The following is a 23,696-nucleotide window of genomic DNA, read 5'->3' as shown; positions in this document are numbered from 1 at the left end:
CAAGATCAATAATCCTTAATCTCCAAAACTGTTACCATGGCCAAGTTCCTTATGCAACATATTACTTCTCCCAGCCCCACTGGTCTGCTCTTATCTTCTAGAAGGCTGCTCTAGCCCAGCTGAATCATCAACCAAGTTACTAGTCCTTGGGCACAGCTCCTCCTGAGTGTTTTTATACTTGCTACTGCCTCTGCCTAGAAACTTCTTCCCCCAGATTTATCACTTGTCTATCCAAACATCCATTATTGAAGAGAAAAATAACTACTTATAAAAATCACTTAACTCACCCACTTACACATTCATGTTTCCTTCATAGGACATCCTACCACTTGGTGTATTAAAATTTATTTGAATATTTATCATCTCTCTCTCTCTACTTATAGGTTCTATAGGGGTTACTACTTTGTTTCATTTCTATCCTTGCCCTATGCCTGAAGTAGTCCTTAGTAAGGCAAGGCAATCAATTAATACTGAAGGATCACTCAGAGCAGTTAAGATATTAAATGTGAATATAATAAAACTTGATTCTCAGCTTTAACTTAAATCACACCCCCCAAAAAGAGAGTTAAAAAAATTCATTGAACTTTATATGTTTCATATTTGCCATGATTCCACACTTCCTTCCTAGAGCTAAAATAAGAAGAAAAATGGAGAGTAAAGATTACAGCCAGGTGCCATGGTGCATGCCTGTAATCCCAGTGCTCAGGAGGCTGAGGCAGAAGGAACAGGAGTTCAAAGTCAGCCTCCTAAGGATTTCCCTAAGGATAAAGGGGTTCTTAAATGGGGGCAATTTTGCCACTGAGAGGACGTAGGTCAGGATTTAGAGACATTTGTGGTGGTCACATCGGAGGAACCATGGAGTGAAAGCTACTGCCCCGAGTGAGCAGAGGCTGCTAAACATCCTACAATGCACAGGGTGGTTCCACAACAAACTGTCCATCCCAAAATGCCCAAGTGCCCAGATTGAGAAACCCTCTTGCAAAGGTTTATATTTGGTTACAACAAATAATCAGGCAAGGAGGAAGAAGAGGCTGGAATAAAGATGTAACCAGAAGAGCATGAAAGTCAACAACAAAAGGAACAGATTTCCTAGACCCATCCTGCTTTTCGAGATGGTTACTTCATACGAGGAACCCATCTGAGCTAAGAATATGGAAAGCAGGTCCCTTTATATAGAATTACCAAGGAAATGAAAAAGAGCTTTTTTCAAAAGTCGAAAAAACTGACCGTAGAGCGATAATCTTTCAACAAAACAGGATATTGAATTATTGCTTCAAAAGCCGACAATGTGACCTTGATAAATTCTTCTGATGCTGTCAGCCCTAGGAACACATTTAATCATTATTAGTAAAGGTGTTTACTTTCTAAATCTCAATATCGAAATGCCTCAAACATTGTCTGTTGCATGGTCTACTCACCTATGGCTCCATCTATGTTAGTTTCTCCCGAGTCGATTGATTTAATATGACTCTGAAAAATAGAAAATAAAAATTTTTAATAAATGTAAATTTAAAAATAACTTTGAAAAAAATTTAGGTAGTTAATATTTCTCCCAAAACTGTATCTACCATTTTTAATGAAACTCTTAAAAAATATTAAATACACTCTACATGTTATGAACACTATAATCATAGTTTTAAAACATGACTTTAATACTAAAAGTTATAAACTATATTTTTTAAAGAAATTTTTTAGTTGAAGATGGACACAATACCTTTATTTATTTTATGTGGTGCTGAGGATTTAACCTAGTGCCCCAGATATACTGGGCAAATGCTCTACCACTGAGCTTCAACCCCAGCCCATAATTATTTTTAAATATACAAATAATCATCAATGAGATTTAATGCTGGAATACATTCATTAGCAACTGAAAATGTAAGAATGATCCAACTGATCCATAATAATTTCCAGCAACATGCCACACTTACTCTCAGTACCTGGGATATTAGTAAGAATGACACCCCATTCCTTGCAAGAGCTCTTCCAGCCCACCCGCCTGGTTCTCCCCCACTCGCCCAACTGATATCATTCATGTTTTTAAACATTTTGCTGCATATTCACATATTCCTAAATAGTGTATTGTTAGTTTGGGCATTTAATCAAACTGCATCCCCTTCATACAAATGGAAAAGTATGTAGCCATTAAAATGCTCAGAAAAAGAATATTTTTAAAAAAAATATGGATAAGTATTGAAATACTTATGTTAAATTCAAAAAGTAGAATAGAAACCCATACATACACACACACACACATAAACTGTGTGTATATATACAGTCTCAATCACATATGTCATAGGTATAATTTCTTCTATAAACAAATGCATACATATGAATAAAATATTAAGGAAACAACATATTAACAGTGGTTATTTCTGGGTGTGGAGTTGTGATTTTATTTTTTTTCATATTTCACTATAATTTTCCACATTTTCTCTAACAAGGCTGCACTTTATATTTTAAATGAATAAGCATAAATTACTCTTAAAACAAGAAAAAAAATCTTAAAGGCGTATTTACTTTCCAGGTTATAAAGAAAATCACAATCTAGGAAATGAAAACTGAAAATTCCAGATATTCTGAATTCTCTTTTTCTATCTATGAATAAACAAAGAAAAAACAGACTAAAATATAAATTTTAAAAGGGTGATAATTATAAGCTTTTCATAATAATAATCTGGCTAAAATAGTTTCAAGAAATTCCAAAATGGGACATTACTTTTGTAAATAAATATGAATTTGATGCTAAAGAAAATATTTGGAGGTACCTTTGACTACAATAAACCTACTTAATGGTCTAAGTCTTACTGCAGATGACAGGCACATAGTATTGTCAATGCCATGATCCTTCTCATGTAATTACTTTGAGAGAATATGTAGATAATATACAGATGCTGGGGACATGAACATTAATTTTCCAGAAGGAGATCACAGAAAGGACAGGTTCTTTCAGAGCCCGAGATGGGAGATGTGCTGCCACTTTTCCTTTTCTGTACTCTTGGGATTTTCTAAGCTCACATTTCTTTTTCTTTTTTCAATGTCAATGAGGGTTATCAACATGATGATATTATGGGTTTCTTATAACTTCTTTATACTTCCCCTATTTAATTAAAAGTATTCCTACTGGATATTTCATTAATTTACCAATTTTAATGTTTTTTAATATACTTCTTCATTCTTAGTGTAACAGAACATAATGAGGTAAGCGAATGGGTTAGGAGGCATTGGAGATTCAAGGAGAGAAGATATGAACAGTTATCAAGGTGAGTGTAGAAGTATATAAACTAAGAAAATAAACTAGATGTACAAGTCTGAGGGAGAGCTCAATTAAGACAAACAGTCATGTATTCAGGGTGAGAATAGTGCAAGCAGTATTATCTCTTTTAAAAATATAAGAGGGCTGAAGCTGTGACTCAGTGGTAGAGTGCTTGCCTGGGTTCGATCATCAGCACCACATAAAAATAAATAAACAAAGTTGTGTGTCCATCTACAACTAAAAAAATTTAAAACAAAATAAAATAAAAAAATAAAAATAAAAGAGTGCTCCATCTCTGCTTTACCTATAACAGAAGCCAAAAGCTACCAAACTAACATTCACAGATAATAAAAAATCTAGAGGTCACAAAGTGTGTCCTTTTTTGATAGAAATACATAATTAACACATTATGTACTTTTATAAACTGATAAGGCCAGAACTGAAGAAAATACAACAAAATCCTATTCTTTAGCTCGTTAATCAAGCGTGTTTTCAAAAGAACCAAGAAATGCAATGAACATTAGGTTAATATACATGGTGAGTTCCCTATTTCCTGTCATTATCTCCCATTTCCAAGCCCAGTTCAACGGAGGCCCCAAAACAAGTATGGTATGCATACTCCTCCAAGCAGCTCAAAGATCTGACTTCTAAAACTTGAAGAAGCCAGTTATGATGACTGTTCACTTCTATCAATAAGAAGTGAAAACAGCAATTAACAGCTAAGTAGTACTCTTTAGCCGAGAGTCTTTGAAAGTTGATATTGGTTTAAGAGTACCCTCCTAAATCATTTCCAAACAGTAGTCTATCTAAAATATAAGAAGACCAAAACCTTGTTTCACTTGAAGGGGGGGGGCAGTCTACAAAATGCAAGTTTCTATAGTCATATTTCCATATACTAGTATAGAATGTTTCTGCCCAAAAAAATGAAAATAAAACAAAACCCAAAGATAAATGCCTTCAGGTCAAACAGGCAATCTGTGCTCTGGTGCTTTTATGCAAACTGAACCCAGTGTGGGAAGCACAATTCCAATGCCCTTTCTATCTTGCTCCTTATGACCCTTGAAATAGTGGACATCACATGGACATCGATGGCTCGTTCCACGCCCACCTCATGCAGGTCAGCATCTCCTGCAGAGCTGCTTCAATGGAAGCAGCTTGGCAACACCTTGTTGCTGTTGGACACAGCTCTTAAGGTACACTACGAATGAAGACCTCAAATTAAGGCACATTTTTAAAATATAAAATGATAACACACCTGCTACATGGTAACTACCACTTTTACTTTTAAAAATATTAAAAATATTTTTTGTCTCCAGATGGACTAATAAGGCCTTCAAAGTACAATGCTATGGATGCAAACATGAATGGACTACCTCCTCATGTCACCAGCCCCAAAGAAACACTGTGATCTGGAAAGCTTGAAGCCACTGGGCTGAGTACTGGGTTACAAAACATTTACAGTTGTATAACCTTCCCATGCCCCCTTCCCAATTTTAAGATATGTTTAGGAATTCTTTGCTTAATCAAAATTATAGAAGAATTATTTTAAGGCAGAAAACTCCAGAGGTTTTACTTCTAGTAGGGTGTCTGATGAGTTGCCCTGTCTTATGACATGGAAACTTGAGTAACAGTTTTGATGACTTCTTGAAAAGATTATGAATTAAGTCACAGAAGCAATGTCCAACTCTCAAGAGTTCATAATAAGTTCACAAGAAGTGTAAGAAAAAATAAATCCAGGTCCTGAATTTCCATCAATAACTCACTCTCTGTAGTAGTATTTCATCAATGCCATCAACACTGAGTATAAGAAAGGTGAAAATACAGGGAAAGCTAACAAGATACAATAAGAAAAACAATTTAAAAAAATTCTGGAACTAGCCATGATTCAAACAAGGAAAATGACCTGAACAGAGCCAAAAGACCCATCTCCATTTCATTTCCCTAAATTCCCTTTATTTGGGTGAGATTACAATGGGAGGGGGAGGGAATAGTGCTAAAAATTTTTTCTCAAAATCACGATGAGATGTTTGAACAAGGAAAGTTATTTTCCATGTTCTAAATGTGAGTACTAAGATGACCCTACAGAATACTCAAGAGTACTCCCACACCTCCCTTCCTCAAGGTGGCCAACTCCCTTTTCTTTGGACACGGTTATTGCAAGGAACAGGTATAATACCTGAAAGCCTATAAAGACTTTTAGGTTAGACACTTGTTAATTCCTTGAGAACATACTGTGGGCAGAAAAAAGAACTAAAGGAAGAAGAAAGAACACAGGATAATTGTACCTGAACAAACATGATGCCAAAATAAGCTACAAAGAATAAAACTACTCTTGACAGTGATGTGCTGGTGCAACAGGATTATAAATACTTAGAATTATAATTGTGCTAATATGGTACCCATATTCTACTTAAGAAGAGCCAATAAAAAGCAAGTTAAAGATAGTGGTCTACAGATGACAACTGTAATTAATAATTTGTAAATTCATCAGTGAACTACCAAAACCACATACTTTGTAGAATTTGGGCTTCAAGGGACTACAATGATAAAGATTTGAAATTGAACACAAAAGGACCTCTACTGCATTGCCAGAACCCACTGTTTCCTGTCAGTAATATCTATTCAACACTTGTACTTAAAAACATCATACTTCACCATATGATGAACCTCTAGAAAATGATATTCTCACTTGTGGGTGGCAGTAATTTCTTTATTCCAAAATAACCATAAAGCTGAGATGCCTACTTCATTTTAACTAGATCCTTCTGTGGCATTTTGAAAATCTCAGTTCAGTTTATTACACGTATCAAAGTCAGACTGGAGATGTTATCTGACAAGTACCTTGGCTTTTCCTTTGTGTACAGCTTTCTCATTTTATTCAACAATACACACTGTAACTACAACAGACAAGGGAAAAGATAACTCAAAACTATATCCTAAACAAAAAGATAGTACAATGATTTAGTTTTCATTTCTACCTATGTCATGACATCAAAATTAAAGAAAAAACTAAGCTGAGTTTAACTCAGAGAAATGCCAACACAATTGGACAATGTAAGCCTACATGAATAACAATGAGTACATATTCTTAGCATTCCATGTTCACCATTTTATTTTAAATTTGTTCATGATGTTTAATACCAAAATCAATGAAAGTATTTCTGAGGACTAACTTACCCTATTTGGGGTGATCTCTGAACAAAATACATTATCAGGAGTGAATGTATTTTCCTCCAAATGTCAAATTTTATTACAGTCAACAGATTAAAAATATAAAAAGGTCACTTCCCTGGAGACAAATAAATGCCACAAGAATTTTTAAATTACCTCATATTGACATCAAATTCCACAAACAGAAGGATAAGACATTTTGAGTAAGAACATGAAAAACTTAAGTGCTACTCACAAGAATAGTTCCATAACTGAAAAGAAACTCTTCTGTTACAACTTGAGGTCGAAATACCTGTGTGTGATGAGAGTTTCCACAGATTAAATCCCGAAAAACATGAACAGATTTTGTTCAAGAAAGACACAAATAAAAATGGTTTTTCTGAATTGATGTTTCCCAGCTTCAGTTTACAAAGAAGTGAGACAATTTATATTATCTTTTCCCTAAAATGATGGTACAGTACCTGAGAAGTGACGAGGTGAAGTACTACAGGCATCAGGGGGAGGCACATCTTCAGCTGTTTTGCTTGAACTGTGGATGGGTGTTTACGACCAGAGACATTAGCCAAGGCGTTGAGAATGTCACCTGTGAAGCATCCCAGAGCAGGTGCAGAGGTTAAAGGATCACACGTGGAGGTGCCCATGGTCATTGCTTGATTACTAATTAATTTCCAAATAATGGGTCTAAATGGTATGAGCTGTGTTCTTTTTATTCACAGGTACTGAGTTTAGAAGACACCATGGCCACCGGGGACAGAATGTAATATTCTGCATAAAAGCTATCAGTTAACTCAATCTCTCATCTAAAATTAAAAATAGAATTTACAAATAATTATTACACACTGGTTTTAGAAAATCTTTTTGTATTTTCCAAAATTCAACTATATTGCTTATTTCTCTTATAAACAGGAATAATTACTTTAAATTTTTAAGTGAACAGATAGTGGATCATGACTTTTAAAAACCAAAGGATATAGAAGTAAAAAGAGATCAGTTCCCACAACCTCCCTGAACTCAGCTATCAACTGAAAAAAAAAAAAAAAAAACCTCTCCTGATGTTTTAGTAAAGAGCAAAAAGTTATTATCAGTTGATCATGAAAATATTTTCATTATTTTGAAGTTCTGAATTTCTATTTCTTAAGTACACTTTATCGTAACAGTTTGAAGCAAACTATATTTTAAACACTTTTGGTTAATAGCTACATCTGCTGGAAAAGCATGCAAAGGGATTTCAACTACACGTACATTTTCCTTATTTAAACTTCAAATAAAAAAGTGGTTTAATTGTAATAAACATTCTTTACAAATCATTATCAGATATTTTTACCTCTTTAAGGATAGTTTTTCAAACCAAAGACATCTTCAAACATTGAACTTTAAACCAATACTGTCAAAATTCTTTAATATTAGATTTTGACATTTCAGTTTTTTAAATTCTATATATGTTCAAGTTCTTTTATCAATTTTAATTTATGCCTCTAATCTTTTTTGGGGGGTTGGAGGGGTAAGCAGGGATTCAACCCAGGAGTACTTTACCACTGAGTCACATCCCCAGCCCTTTTTAAATATTTTATTTAGAGACAATTCTCACTAAATTGCTTAGGGTGTTGCTAAATTGCTGAGGCTGGCTTTGAGTGATCCTCCTGCCTCAGCCTCCTGAGTAGATAGGACTATAGGCATGCCACTGTGCTCAGCTATGGCTCTAATCTTAAGAGAAAATTATTTTCTTCAGATCTAGGCAAGGATAACTTTTGAGAAGTTACCTGAAATAATCATAGAAGTCCAATTTTAAGCAATTAACATGTTTCCTTCTGTTTATTTCTAAAATTCCCAGATTACCTCAGATAATACCTCAATATAACATTTAGCCTGCTCACATCTCAAAAATATCACTAATGCCAAATAATTATAAAGACAGATAAATCTTGAAACTACATTTAAGGAGAGTGTCATTGCACTCTCCTGTAAAAACAGACAGTGCCTAAAAGCTAAGTCACAGAAAGGTAAGCAGCAAGAGGGCCTAAGGACAAGACTACAATTTACAGAGGATTGTTGGCAGTTCCTGCACGATGTGACGGATGAGAAGATCCAGGCATCTAGAGAGGTATTCCCCACTGCCTTGCTGCTCCTTGCCTGGAGTGGTCTTTCTGCTGTCCCTCTCGATGTACATCACCAGCCTACAAATGGGAAAGGGCACAGATCACCTCTCATGATAAGACATTTACCAACATCTGTCCCAAAACGCAGCCAAGGCAAGGGTTTCCAGAGGACCTGGTCCCAATCATGCGGACATTTAGATTCACCAATTTTTCAAGCAGAGACAATAGTGATAGTCAATTTCTGCCTTAGAAAGTTCAAAATGTTTATGCAGAAAGAATATCAGGCAACTTTGAATCTGTCTCCTAGGGTATTATAAAACAATGCCTTGATTTTATTTGCCTTTGGTCAATGGAAGAAAACATTATTCTCCAGGTGATAAATGAAAGGCAAACAAAGATGTCTGCACATAAGAGCTTTTTGTGTTCCAAAGATTCCAAACATAACCACAAGTTGACCTGCACTTTTGGTGATCATCAGCATTAAATTTGATTGGAACCCCAGGCAATTCATATGAATTCCTATTCTTTTAGTGAACTGTATGCATAAATGCAAAAAAAGGTTTCATTTTACACTGGGTTATATAGATAGCAGGTACTGTCTAAACATATGGATTGTACATGTCTCTCTACTAGTTTTATAATATCTTTTAACCACAGCAAACCACATCAGTATCTGAATCAAATATTTCCAACTCAGAACTAGAAAACACAATGGACCATGTGTCAGACCGGGCCTGATGCAAACTTCAATGGATCATTTCAGCTTTTATTCAGAAACAGAACTACATCTACGGGAATGGATCCCCTTTTCTGGTGGAAAACGAGCCACTGAACAAAGGAGGGGACTGGGCTTTTATAGGTTGTAGGTGATTTAGTGAGCATGTCAGTCTGGGCACTCAGGAATTTGAGTTTGGGGGCTGGGGGTCCATGGCCAGCACCTGGAGAAGAGTTATCTTAGAAGAGATTAGTGTTTCCTAGAGGCTATCACTTTAGGTTTGATGAAACAATTTCTTCCTGCCTGCATCCAGTATCTGAAAGGGATTTACCTTGAGAAAGATGAAACCTGTCAATATCTGGCTTTTTATTTTTCAGTCCATTTTCCCAGGCCTCACTATTTTGGCGCTTTTCATGTTCCATATCCAATAAATCATATTCTGATTTAGATGTGGTCCCCCGCCCCCCCGAAAGCTCACATGAGACAATCCAAGAAGGTGTGGAGGAGAAATGATTGGATTATAGCCTTAGCCTAATTGGAGAGCTGGTCTCTGATGGGATTAACTGAAGTGGTAGGGTGTGGCTTTGGTATATATATTTGTATCTGGCAAGTGAGTCTGTCTTTTGATCACATGACATGAGCTGCTTCCCTCCACCACCCTCTCCCACCATGATGTTCAGCCTCACCTCCAGCCCTGAGAAATGGAACCAGGTTTCTATGGACTAAGACCTTTGAAAACACAATGGACCTCAAACTTTTCCTCCTCTACAGTTGTTCTGGTAGTCATAGCAGCGAAAAAGCTAAAATAGACCATGACCTTAAATATTTAGGATGCTGTTGCTTGTTGAGGCCCTCCCCACTTTTTCTCAAATGAGTTTGATGAACTCAGTCATTTTCACAAGTTCCCATTCCCCACAACTCTCTAAATGATGAGTTCATGGATTTCATCATGGAAAAAGTCCCTTTGCAACAACTTCCCAGTCATCCATCTCTCCATTTCTGTTTTCTTACGCATCCCACTGAACTTTTGCTTCTCAATTCACACTATAAACTGGAAAGAGGTGGTTTTGTACATAATACAGATACATAGGCATACTGATATCTTGACACAGAATTCATGTGATTCTCAGTAGATTTATCCATGCATTTGCCTTTGTTTATTACAATTTATAACCCCATAAGTGAACACACAGGAAGTTAGTCTAGATTCTGCATTCAGTTAGCATCCTCTGTTCTAGTCACTGATTATAGATAGCTCTTGCCACACTCTAACAAATGTAAGGCACTGGTTAAAATGAGAGAATATTGATGCATCACTAGGAAGGTATCGATAGTACTTGAAAATAGCAGCATAAAACTTTCTGATAATGAATAACCATAGAGGAGCAAGACCTCAATCCCTTTTATGATAAATGGACTATAAAAACATCAGTCATGTAAGTTGTCATGTACTGAATGGAGCTGTCTTGGAGTTCCTAGTGCTGAAGAATCATCATGGCTCATAGCTTCTAAGAGAAAGGCAGTAACTCCAAAAACCTTTTAATTAGTTGGGACCTGTTCCATCAGCCCAACCAAGGAGAAGGACAGCCCTACTTCTTCTTGTTTTGCTTCCCAAAATGGGATGCTTGACATCTCTCTGCTAAGCTTTGCCATGGTCAGATTTGGACAGATTTTCCAAAATTAAAGATGGCATTTAAGTACATCACTTTTCAAGATAGGTTTTTGCAGAACCCCCCTGACTGTATCTGGTCTCGTTTCTACTTGCTAAAATCAAGCACTTCCACTGTGACCATTCATTCCTCAACTTCCTGGGAACTTTTATTAATTTAATCTGTGACATTTCTTCTCAATTCATTAGCCCTTGCTTTTCTTCACTTTCTTCATGATTGGAACTACAGATTAGTCAGTTGTTCATGAATATAATGAAATATCTGAGACAAGCTACTTATGAAGAATAGGGTATTTAAAGCTCACAGTTTGGGAGATTTAAGGGCTCAAATCATCTGTGGATGGTCTTGCTGCTGGCAGTCATGAGGCACCACACAGCATCCATCATGCATCAAGAGACAGAAAGCTCTCGTGTATGTGTCTGTGTGTGTGTGTGTGTATGTGTGGTCTCTCCGTCTTCATATAAAACATCAGGACTCAACCATGGGAGCTCAACCCTAATAAATTAATCTAATTCTAATCAGTTCCCAAAGGACCCACTTTTAAACGCTGTGATCAGATTAAGTTTTCTCTTCTAATGCCTCACAATAGGAATTAATAACACATAAAACCTTGGAAAACACCAAAACTATATCCAAACCATAGTCAATTATCTCCCACAATCTATTATTTGACTACACTCTTGCTGCTCTTTCTTTTCTTTGTACCCATAAAGCCACATGAACTCTGGATGCATCCGACCATCTATTTTCTACAGAGAAGGATGCTAAAGTAAACTAATGGAGTAAATGTATTCAACTATAAATGTGTTAACTCCACTGTTGAATGACCCAAATGGTATCAATGATTCAAGTGGTCACCTTGGTCATCTTATTCCCAAAGTCTATTTTCAATATTTTCTTCTTTTCAAACCACCAATCTTCCATGTTTTCATGAGATTGAGTGTTGTGCCTCCAAAGTACGAACACACAAAGAAAACATACAGAAACCCTTCCTTTCACAACAATGGATCTATCCCTTCTTCCATCTATGCTGACCCTTTCATGGTTTTCTAGCAACTGTCCTTCTGTCTCATCTTCTGTCAAGTGTCTTAAAAGGAAAACCTATAAATACTACCTCCACTCTTCTAGATATTTGTTCCTCAACCCTGCTCTATCTGGTTTTCACTCCCATCACTCTCTAAGGTCACCTCAAATCCAATGGGCATTAGTCTGCCTTTACTTGTCGTGACAAGGCAACGTTATTGAATACTGTTCTCATTCCTCCTGTTTCTCTATCCATCATGACATACTTTCCTAGTTTTCTTCTCCAGCTTCTTTGGTTGTTCCTTCATACTGTGTGTGCTCCTAAATCTTCAAGTTTATTTTAAAAAAATGACTTCTAGGCCATTACTTTCCTCTTTCTATCCTTTTGACCCAGGCCATCCACTTTAATTACCTGCCATATTAACAGACACCTTCCAATTCATATCTGGAGCTAAAACCTAAGCCTATTCAACTACTGACATGATATCTGCTTTTGTTTGCCTCAACTACACTTCAAACACTATGCAACCAAAATAAACATCATTATCTCACCAAACCTGGTTTTCTTACAGCTATGGTATCCTACTCTAGACTATTGTTCTTTAGCCTATAAAGGAAACCAGAAACCCAGCAAGTCAATCTTGAAATGTTCTTCAAACCTTTAGATTCTCCACTCTCTAGCCAAGTGCAATCTACCATGTTCCCTTGTCCTAGACTACCACAATAGCCATCCAGGTAGGTTATCTGCTTGTTTCTGTCAATCTAGCCCCTACACACTACATCTAATCTATTCTCATCCATCCAGCAACTCCCCTATTAGAAACCCTTCTATGGCATCTCATTATTCTTAACATGACAGCTCTCAAAACTCCTTATAATTACCTGCAAGGCCTACAAAATCTGGCCCCCAACTACCTCTCCACTTCATCATGCTTTTTCTATCCTTCAATCACAATGTCCTTCTTTTAGTTTCTTAAACTCAGTACTTCCCACAGAAACAGGCTATTACCTTAACTTAGATGGCTCTTCTCTCCACTTTTTGCTAATACATTTACATCTATATGCCATAATTCCCTACAATTTTCACTCATTTCCCTAAATAAAATCCTTATATATCATTATATCATGGAAGAGAATGCATCAAAGTCTTACCCAACTATAAATTTCTAATACATATTTTTTGATTACTTGATGACACATCATCCTTGTAAACTTTAAAGGACTAAATCTGATTCCGATAATCACATCTTTCCCCTTCTGGGCACAGTTTCTGACATGAATTAAGTACTCAATAAATATTAGATGAATAGGTAAATACAGCTGTTGAAATGGCCTTACGGTTTTCTCTAACTCTCAATAGCAATTGCTTGGTCTTTATTATTCCCTAGGCCCTTTTCTTAATTCTAATATTTGATGTATGTTTACTTAAAATTTATACTACTGGATTATATAAAAGGTTAAAAAACAAACAAATGAATCTGCATAGAAAAAAAATTCGAGGAGAAATATCAGAAGGCTCATAAACTGGGGGAATGTTTTCCATTTCATATCACAAAAGTTTAATGTATATATATACACACACATCTCTCAATTAGAAAAAGACTAAAGGCAAGAAAAATAAAATGCACACAGAATTTTAAAAGGAAATATACCCAGAATACAAATGACTCAAGCAAAAATATATTCCACTCTTCTCATGAGAACACTATACATTAAAATGACATCTTTTGGGGCTGGGGATGTGGCTCAAGTGGTAGCGCGCTCGCCTGGCATGGGTGCGGCCCAAGTTCGATCCTCAGCACCACATACAAAACAAAGATGTTGTGTCTGCCGATAACTAAAAAATAAATATTCTCTCTCTCTCCCCCTCTCTCTTTAAAAAAAAAATAAAATTTGCTTTCAAAAAAAAAAATAAAATGACATCTTTTCTTTCATATACACTCACAACTCGGGAAGTTTGGAAAAAGTTCCATGCACAGCTGGAAAGAGGTGGAGTATTCTGTAGGTGTCAATTAGGTTCATTTGATTTATAGTATGGTATAGGTTGGAAATATATTTATGATTTGATGTTTTGATGACCTAATTGGTGATATGGGTGTACTGAAATCAGATATTATTGTTTGGGGATATATATGAGATTTAATATATATATTAAATATATATAATTTATATTAAATATATATATATTATATATATTTATATATATAATATATATATAATATATATATTATATATATATTATATATATATTATATATATAAATATATATAATTTATATATGTCATGGAGTGTTTTTTCCATGTAACTGGGGACTTTGAAATTTGGGGCATAAATGTTTACTATTATTATATCTTCTTCTTGGGATTGTTCTCTTTACTAGGATATAATGAACTTCTGTGTCTCTTCTGATTAATCTTTGCTTGAAATCTGCTTTGTCAGATATGAGAATAGCTACTCCTGCTTCTTTTACCTGAACATAGCACTGGAGTATTTTTTTTTTCCATTCTCTTACTTTCAGCCTGTGAAGTCATTGCCTATTAGATTAATCTCTTATAAACAGATGCATCTTGTAAATAGATGCATTCTGGTAATCTGTGTCTTTTAATTGGGGAGTTTGAAGCCATTAACATTTTGCATTAGTATGGATAAGTGTTTGAGGTTTCCTGCTATTATGGGTTTTCTTGTTTTGTTATAGTTTATCCTGTCTTGATTCTCATTTAGTGAATCATTCTATTGAAGTTCTTTTGTTTGGGAGCTTTGAGAATTGTTTTTTTAGTTCCTGTGTTTGTGATTTATCTTTGAGTATTCCTTATAGTGCTGGCTTAGTGCTCATGAGGTTTTTTGTTTGTTTGTTTTTTTGAGAAAGAGAGAGAATTTTTTTTTTTTTTTTTTTTTTTTTTTAGTATTCGGCGGACACAACATCTTTGTATGTGGTGCTGAGGATCGAACCCGGGCCGCACGCATGCCAGGCGAATGCGCTACGGCTTGAGCCACATCTCCAGCCCTCATGAGTTCTTTTTAGTCTAATTGGTGATTGGAAAATTTTTATTTCACCCTCAAATTTTAAATCAAGTTTTGCTGGACATAGTATCCTTGGCTGACACTTTTTTTCTTTTAGGGCTTAGAATATCTCATTTTGGGCCCTCCTTAATTTTAAGGTCTGAGTTGAGAAATCAGAAGTGAGCCTTATTAGTTTGCCTCTGAATGTGACCTGATGTTTAGTTCTTGCAGCTTTTAATATTCTTTCTTTATCTTCCCTATTAGGCATTTTGATCATGGTATGACTCAGCAAACTTCTTATTTAACTAAGTCTGTTTGGGGTCTTATAAGCCTCCTGTATGTAAGCCTCCTGTACATGAACATCTATGTCATTTCTGATACGGGAGAAGTATTCTGTAACCATCTGAATGAAAATATTCTTTATGCCTTTAGTTTGTATCTCCATGTTCTCTTCTATCTCAGGTTTGGTTAATAATCAAAGAGATATTGGGGGGGGTATATCTGGGATAAAGCAAAAAATGGAGGCCAGCTAAGAGACTGAGGATTTGAAGACAGCAATGAATATGTTAAGTTACTATTAAAAGGTCTAAAACTATGGAGGTAAATTCCAATTCAAATTGGAAAATTGAATCCGAACACTATGTCCCCTTTTTTACCTACTCCCCTTGGAAAGTTCTATCAGTGTTAGAAACCAGAAACTGTACCATTCACAGTCAGAACTTTCAAAGAATTTCTTAAAGGTGAGAGTGTAAGGGTAAAATTTCTAAGCTGATTCTAAACTGCAAAGCCTGAGTTAAAGTGTAAAAGACAGGGCATTGTAAAGTTTCCAAGCTGCAGGGCTTGGGTTAAAAAGTGAAAGACTAGGTATTGTTAAAATTCCTCTGCTACCCCCAGAACCTGTAATCCCTGTAGCTGTTAGGACAATACCCGAACTGCCCAGTAAATATTTCCACTGATTCTCTGGTTGTTTAATAGCTAAGGGCTCTGAGTAGCTTGGCACGTAGGCATCCAGGCCCCAAAACCAATCAGTTTGAATGTGTACCCCGCTTAGGAGTGACCAATCACCCCTGCCCAGACTGTTCCCGCAAATGAATGTACTAATCATGTCTCAGAGTTGTTGTTCAATTTTCCCACGCCTCATGATGATTTGTTCTGATGTATACAAAGCCCCCGGCCCTCTCCAAAAAGTGTACTTAAGCTCTGCTTGACCTCTGCTCTCGGCTCTGGGCTGCTCTCCTTTCTTGAGTTGGCATGGAGCCCCAGCATGCTGGTTCAATAAAACTGTCCCCTGCTTATTGCATGAAGCTGGTCTCTTGTGGTCTCTTTCTCCGACACTTCGCGGGACTCTTACAAGAGTACAGATTAAGAGGATCAAGGGCTGGGGATGTAGCTCAAGAAATAGCACGCTCGCCTGGCATGTGCAGAGCGCTGGGTTCAATCCTCAGCAACTCATACAAATAAAGATGTTGTGTCCACCGAAAACTTAAAAATATTTAAAAAGTCTCTCAAAAAAAAAAAAAGAGGATCAAGAGATGGCAAAAGCACACATGAAGGAAAAAGCTACCTGGGGGAATAGACAGAACCCCAGCACCACCCCAAGCCCTAAATGGCAGGGAAATAGGATAAGTTTACACTTACAGGATAGTAAGAAAAGAAAGTTTCTCAATTCTATAAACAATTTTTAAAGAAAATAAGTAGCAGGAAACCAGGGACAAAGGTAATGCTAGATACAAAGAAGAATCAGAGAGAGAGAAAGAGAATGCTAAGAAAAAATAAATGAAGGAATTGTACTTTGAGAAATTTCATCTGAGAGCAGCACAGTTAATGACTGAGATGGGGAGAAAGCCATACACTATTTCCAAAGAATCAAAATACTCCACTAGTGTTTTACTCCATTCTAAGTTCATTTTTTATCAGTCTACTACAGATTCTTTGACTTCCTTTCCCCATACAAGAATAATTTGCTTTAAATATGGGATGCATTTTTCCTCTCTTCCATTTCCCTGCCAGAATCCTCAGCAAATTCATTGTCCAATTCAATACCTCTGTTTGTAATTAAAGCTTTTGTCTCTCAGCTTATGGCAGCCAAGTGATAAATGGAATTTTGGCCCAAATTCAAACTACAGTGACCCTAATATATCTAAGGGCCTTCTCAGATTAGTTCTTTATTTCCCAAATATGTAACTGGAAGAGACATACTTAGCAACTAGCAGAATCCAGACATTGGCTATCTGACCTTAGACATGAAGACTAATATTATAAGTGACAAATGCAAGTATAGAATTTCCCCTCTATACCAAGATAGTAAATCGTATCAACAGAAAAACTATAGAAAGTAGAACCAACAACAAAAATTTAAAAGGTGCAGGGATGATAATAACTATTACAGCTCCATTTAAAGAATCAATTCACCCAGTATAAAATCTTGGAAAATGTTTGCAATGGATCTTGAACGACAGTGAGTTATCTAAAATGTAAACATGTTATAACTATAACTGCAGCTACAATTTAACATGTAATATCTCTTTTGGAGCAAATCAACACAGACCTGGCAAATTTCTTACCTGACAAAGGCAACCCTTACCCCCACTTGAGAGAATACACCAACAAGTGAAAGAACAACCAGTATGTGTTTGTTTTTACTCATCAAGGCAAATGGGTTATATTAACTGTCTTGCTGCAGAGCTATGCCAACTCTCCTGCTCTCGACCATAAAACAGCCTGCAAAGATCTATTCCCAAGTATCATACACCTATATTATTTTGATGATGTAAGGAAGAGTCAGCAGCAAGTATTCTGGAGGACTTAGGAAGTCACTTAAGAGAAACCTCATTAAAAATTCAGGGCTTACCACCTCAGTAAAGTTCTAGGATTAAGTGGTCTAGAGCAAGTTCAGACTCCAGGGCTAAAAGTCTGGGAGTCTGATTATAACAAAAAAAGGAAACACAATATGTGGTGTGATTTTATGAATTTAGAAGGCAATACATACCGTCTTTGGATCTGTTCCTTTCACTCACATTTATGAGGAGCCTTAAAGTTGCTAGTTTTAAAGGGAGTTGGATTAAAAACTCTGCAGCAATTCCAAGCTGCTCTGTAAGTGGCTCTGCCACCTAGACCTAACATCCAACATACCTATGGCGCTGAGTAGCTATGGAAAATATAACTCCAGGAAAGTACCAATAGGTCAATCACAATCCATCTTTGTGCTTTTAGAGCAGAACCTCATTCTCATCTGTGGATGACTATTGTTTTAGAAACAGCTTCTCATAGAAAATAAGCACGTATCTGTATACGGGGTAAAAATGGGAGATCATAACCCACTTGAATCGAATGTATGAAAAATGACATGTCAAGAGCTATGTAATATTTTGAACTAATAATAAAAAAAGAAAATAAGCACGTGACCACTGACGTCAAATGAGCTTATGATCTGAGCTACATATCATTAACCTCACTTCACCAAGCCACTAGGTTTTGGATACACATCAGCAAACCATCATCAAGTAGGTTGATAAATATAAGAGACTGAGCTTGGATAGGGCCACAATGTACACACTACATAAGAAGATGGTTCCTATTTCTCCAACAAACTCCTCTGAATTACCTCCTCTCAATTCTGATTAAGAATAATTTGTGGGCTGGGACTGCAGCTCAGTGGCAGAGCACTTCCCTAGCACACGTGAGGCATTGGGTACCATGCTTAACACTTCAAAAAAATAACCAAAATAAAGGTATGCTGTCCATCTCAACTACAAGATATTTATTTTTTAAAAAATAGAATTATTTATGAACAGCTGACTGAAAAAAGAAAAATGCTGATTCTGATTAGTGAATGATTCAATACGATATGCTGGCACCAAATGAAAGAGGACTGTCACATTACAAACCTAATCAAAAGTGTATCTGAGAAGAACATTCTCCAGTGAGAACTTCAAAACAGATTTTGTTGGGCTCTGTGTTTAACTGAGATATGGCCACTGGCTAACAGTTTAGTAAGATGGTCAGGGACATAAGACCGGTGGCAAGAAATTCTAGGAAAGAGGTTTGCTGATAGACTTGAGAATGGGAAAAAAGCATGAAGACATTTGTATGTGATGTGGACGTCAAAGAGTATCCATTTCAGAGGAGGCCCTCAATAATCAGGTAGATGACATATTCTGCAAATGGCAGTCAAGATTTCTTCTCCAGTCACTCCAGTGCTCGTACAACAGGTCTATGTACTATGGGGATGGGAGGTGGCAAAGATGGAGTGTATGCATGGGCTCTGCAAAAGGAATGCTCGTCAATGATTATGTAGATACTGGCCCTCCAATCAAGAAGAAAACCAATGCTGAGAACTTAGTGTGGAGCCATTTCCTCAGGAGAACAACCAGTTGCCTAAAATAGGTTGATTTGTAGAAGGAGCAGCAAACTATTCTCACTAGAATAAACACAAATCCCTGCACACAAACTTCACCAACCTATAAAATGAAGTACAGACTTAAGAAATGCTTTACTTACAATCATGTAATCAAAATAGCAATGCCTCTGATCAAAGAATTTGGCAATGGGCTCAAGCCTATGAAATTCATAGTCTTGGCTGCAACTATCACATACACAGCCCTTAAGAGAAAAGAGGAATGGCTTATGGAGAATTCAATCATGGTGTCAAAGGAGGAAAAATCATGATAAAACTCTGGGCTCTATCTTAAAACATGAAGGATTTAAAACATGAAGTATATGTTTTGAAATGGCACCCAAAAAATGGTATTATCTCCCCACACAGTTCTGGGAATCAATAAGCAGAAGAGATCCTCTCTCGTGATTATAATATTTTTGCCTTCAGTCACCATGACTTTGAGCTCTGCTGGGTTGTTTCCTAGGAAGAAAGGGTTCCACCAGAAGATACAACTAAACTAGAAGGTCAATCTGGGGATACAAGAGGCTTACTGTACTGGTTGGAGTACGTCATCTTGATTACCAATGAAAACTAGGTGGTTGTTTCACAGTGAAAATGGGCAACTAGAACACAAATGTTCTCTGAAGAACCTCTTGGAATGACCATAAAATCTAGTAGCTGAAGTGAGAGAAAACCTCTGCACCAAGAAAAGTCTAGTTCACTGAGGATTCAGATCTTTGAGGTAATTTACATCCCTAGTAAAGTGCAAAGATATGATTCAAGTGTATTTACAGTACTAGAAATAGTTAATCATAGAGATTTCTAATTCACATTACAAAAACACCCTCAAGAAGCCTCACCAGGTAGATCAAAAGTTGTCCTCCTGCACTGTGGATATAAGATAGTGGTTGTGTTTTTCTTACTTTGACAATATGATGGGGTAGAAACAGTATTTGGTTATCATTTTAACTTGTATTTCTGATTATTAATGAGGCTGAATATCTATTCCTATCATGAATCTCTCCATAGTACAGAGATTATTATGTGTGATGCAAAAACTTAGATTTTTGTTAGCATGTAAGTTTTATTTATGATTCTTAGGGGATAAAGTTTCTAATTTATATGTAGCCAAACAATCAGTATTTCCTTTTATGGTTTCTTTCATCGCCTTTCTACTCAGAACAACCTTCCTTGCCCATATTTAAACATATTTTCTTCCAGATGTTTATGGTTTCTTTGGGGTATATAATTCTTTAATCCATCTGGAATTGACTTTTGTATAGTATAAGCAGAGAAAATAATTTTTCCCACACAGTTAACCAATTATCCAGAGTAAATATTTCTTCTTTAAAAAAAAAATCTTTCAAGATCAAAGCAGATTTTCTTTTATTTCACTGATTATCATATTAATGCAATGCCATGGGGAAAGGGGGAGAAAAACGCTAGGAAAACCCGATTCATCAGGAGGCACTGACATTTCAGGCTCACAGCAAACCTATACAATGAACTTACAAGACTATTCATCCTCTAAAAGGGTTATCATTTCTAGAGACACATAAGGCCCTATTTTATCACCTGTCATATTCAATATGAGAATGAAGCCATTTGAAGAAATAGGTGGACATTTGGGGGCTATCATATCATTTTTATCTGATCCTGACAGCTCAGTTTCACTGCCTGTCTTACACTAGATGGATTTGAGAGCTGACATCATAGAAAATGTGCTGAAATCTAATCCATAAAAGACGACTGGTGATGATGGTAAGCAGGAAAATATATCTGCATAATGTAGCAAAGGTTATCACGGGCTCCTGATGTAGGGCTTCAGTTGTCAGGCAGATGGGCAGCATCATGATTTGCAGAAAGCCAGCTGCTAGTGGAGTTTCAAGGGAAAAGAAAGAAAAGAAGTGCACGTTTCCATATAAACTCATCACAGAGAATTTTAACATCTCTCTATAGCCTGCAGGCTTGCTCTCTTTTGCATATCTTTCTATTCAACCTTGCATCTTATATGCACACTAATATAAAACCTGGGCTACAAAACACAAAGAAACAAAAAACAGTCATTTTCCACTGCTTGTACCCATATTTGTTTCTGGGAACAATTTGTATTGAAGTAAATCTAAAAGTATGAAAAATTTTGAACTTTCACCGACTTAGAGATCCATTAACCTTTAAAACAACTGGCACCTATTGCTAACATTTAGTTTTTTTCTTTTCATTGGTTTTTCTTATAAGAGTGAATCAGCTTGTTGTATAATAGTCTAAACACACAAGTGAAGAGATAAATAATGTGTTTTCCCTAACCTCCTTAGATAATAAACTTAGTATTATTCTTCTTTGCCTTTTTTTTAAAATGGACTTTCATACAAATACATGCAACAGAGGCATTTTGCCATGTGTGTTGTTTTTAAAAATGTCTTCAAAATTAAAATAGAAAGCTGCCTTGTCATTATTTTTACTCATCTAATGAACATTTCTCTAAGTTAATCAAATAGATCATATATATTACAGCTATGACATTATTTACTGAGCCAGTTCAATATCAATGGATGTAACAAAGCTGCATTGGATACCTTCATGCATATATCTGGAAAAATTAATAGTTTGATTTCTAGCAGCTAAATATCAAATGCAAACATTTTAAACTGAACTTATGGGTATTCTTAATAGAAATATGTGTTTCCACAACACTTTCCAAAAAAAATCACAGCAACTCACATTTCCATGCAATGTGGACAATCAATAAAAAAACTTAAAATCTCCAAAGGAAAAAGACAGGTCATAAAAATAAAGCAAATGTAAAAAAAATAACTGAAAAATAAACAAAATTTAAAAACCTCACTGGATGGGCTCAATAATGAATACAGATAAAAGAAAAAGGTCAGATAAATTTAACTTATAAAATGTAAAAAGTACAGATAAAACAGACAAAGAAAAATCAGAGTCCCTGGAACCTGTAGAATAATAAAACACTTTATATTTGTATTATCAGGTCTCAAAAGGGGAGGAGTGGGCAAATGAAATTGAAAAAATATACAACAAAATGATGACTGAAAATTACCAGATGATATAAATCTATAGATTCAAGAAACTGTGAGCCAACACCAAACAAGATAAATCCATAGAATCCACACCTAATGTACATCCCAATTAAACTTCTAAAAGGAAAAACGTCCCCACTCCTGCATGGCCCAAAGAAGAAATAGGTATCTTCAAATCTACCACAACAAATGCTATGCCCAAAGTCATTAATCACAACCAAAGAAGCTACTGGAAACACACACTATGGTGCCTAGCTAGAATCAAAGCCAGTATTGAATAACAAATCCAAAACTCCAAACACATCTTCAGGATGTGTAGAAATATGTTACACCAAATGCAGAAATATCAATGAAGAAACACAATAACATGACATCTCCAAAAGATAACTCTCTGGTAAGAGATTCCAACAAAATCAGAATTATGAAATGCTTAATAATTCAAAAGAAATATTTTTTAAATATCAATGAGATCCAAGTGAATACAAAAACAGTTAAATGAAATTAGAAAAACAATGCAGGATATGAATGAAAAATCCAGCAGAGCTTCTGAAAAAGAACTAAGAGAATTCTTAGAAATGAGGAAATCAATAAGTCCAGTTCAGTTGAAAATCTCAGCAACAGACTAATCTATAAAAGAAAAGCCCCACATTACATTAAAAGGCAACTCCCTTAGACTAAGAGCAGTTTTCTCAGCAGGGTGGGATGGAATGAACATATTCCAAGTCCTCAATAAGTTCTAGTCTTTGCTTCCTTGTACTTTTTAGTTATTCTTTCATCTTTCCATTATGGTATTAAACAATAAAATAACTACTATATTATTATGCCGAGCAATATCATCTTTCATAAGGATGGAAAAACAAAGAACTTCCAATGCAAAAACTGAGGGATTTTCATGACCAGCTTTACAAAACATGCTTAAGGGAGTCGAACACACAGAAGTGAAAAGTAGCATGTGAAACTATCAACTCCCACTAGAAGAATAGATACACAAAAGAGAAATGAAAAATGACCAAACACTATTAATACAATACACCATCAAACAACAAAGATGAATAAGTCAAAGAAAAGACCAAAGAATATTCAAAACAACTAGAATAAAAAACTAGGGCTGGGGATGTGGCTCAAGTGGTAGCGCACTTGCCTGGCATGCGTGCGGCCCGGGTTCAATCCTCAGCACCACATACAAAGAAGTTGTGTCAGCCGAAAACTAAAAAATAAATATTAAAAAATTCTCATTCTCTCTCTCTCTCTCCTCTCTCTTTAAAAAAAAAAACTAAATGAAGGCATAATTCAACCATTTCAATAATAACCCTGGATACAAATGGACTTAATTCAACTAAGAG

At 35.9% G+C, this 23,696-nt stretch overlaps 1 protein-coding gene across 2 annotated transcripts in view; it reads right to left on the bottom strand.

The window, feature by feature from the left end:
• Ulk4 (unc-51 like kinase 4) overlaps positions 1-23,696 on the bottom strand; it is a 496,824-nt gene that overhangs the window by 324,066 nt on the left and 149,062 nt on the right. For both annotated transcript variants that reach the window (XM_040290054.2, XM_013361299.4), the window contains 5 exons: positions 8,468-8,601; positions 6,889-7,010; positions 6,663-6,719; positions 1,419-1,470; positions 1,228-1,322 (listed from right to left, as the gene is read on the bottom strand). In XM_040290054.2, the coding sequence (XP_040145988.2) occupies positions 1,228-1,322; positions 1,419-1,470; positions 6,663-6,719; positions 6,889-7,010; positions 8,468-8,601 (460 nt within the window). The remainder of the gene's footprint in view (positions 1-1,227; positions 1,323-1,418; positions 1,471-6,662; positions 6,720-6,888; positions 7,011-8,467; positions 8,602-23,696) is intronic.

The sequence above is a fragment of the Ictidomys tridecemlineatus genome, chromosome 2 (genome assembly GCF_052094955.1).
Source record: "Ictidomys tridecemlineatus isolate mIctTri1 chromosome 2, mIctTri1.hap1, whole genome shotgun sequence".
Lineage (NCBI taxonomy): Eukaryota > Metazoa > Chordata > Mammalia > Rodentia > Sciuridae > Ictidomys > Ictidomys tridecemlineatus.
This window is presented reverse-complemented; position numbering and strand designations above follow the sequence as displayed.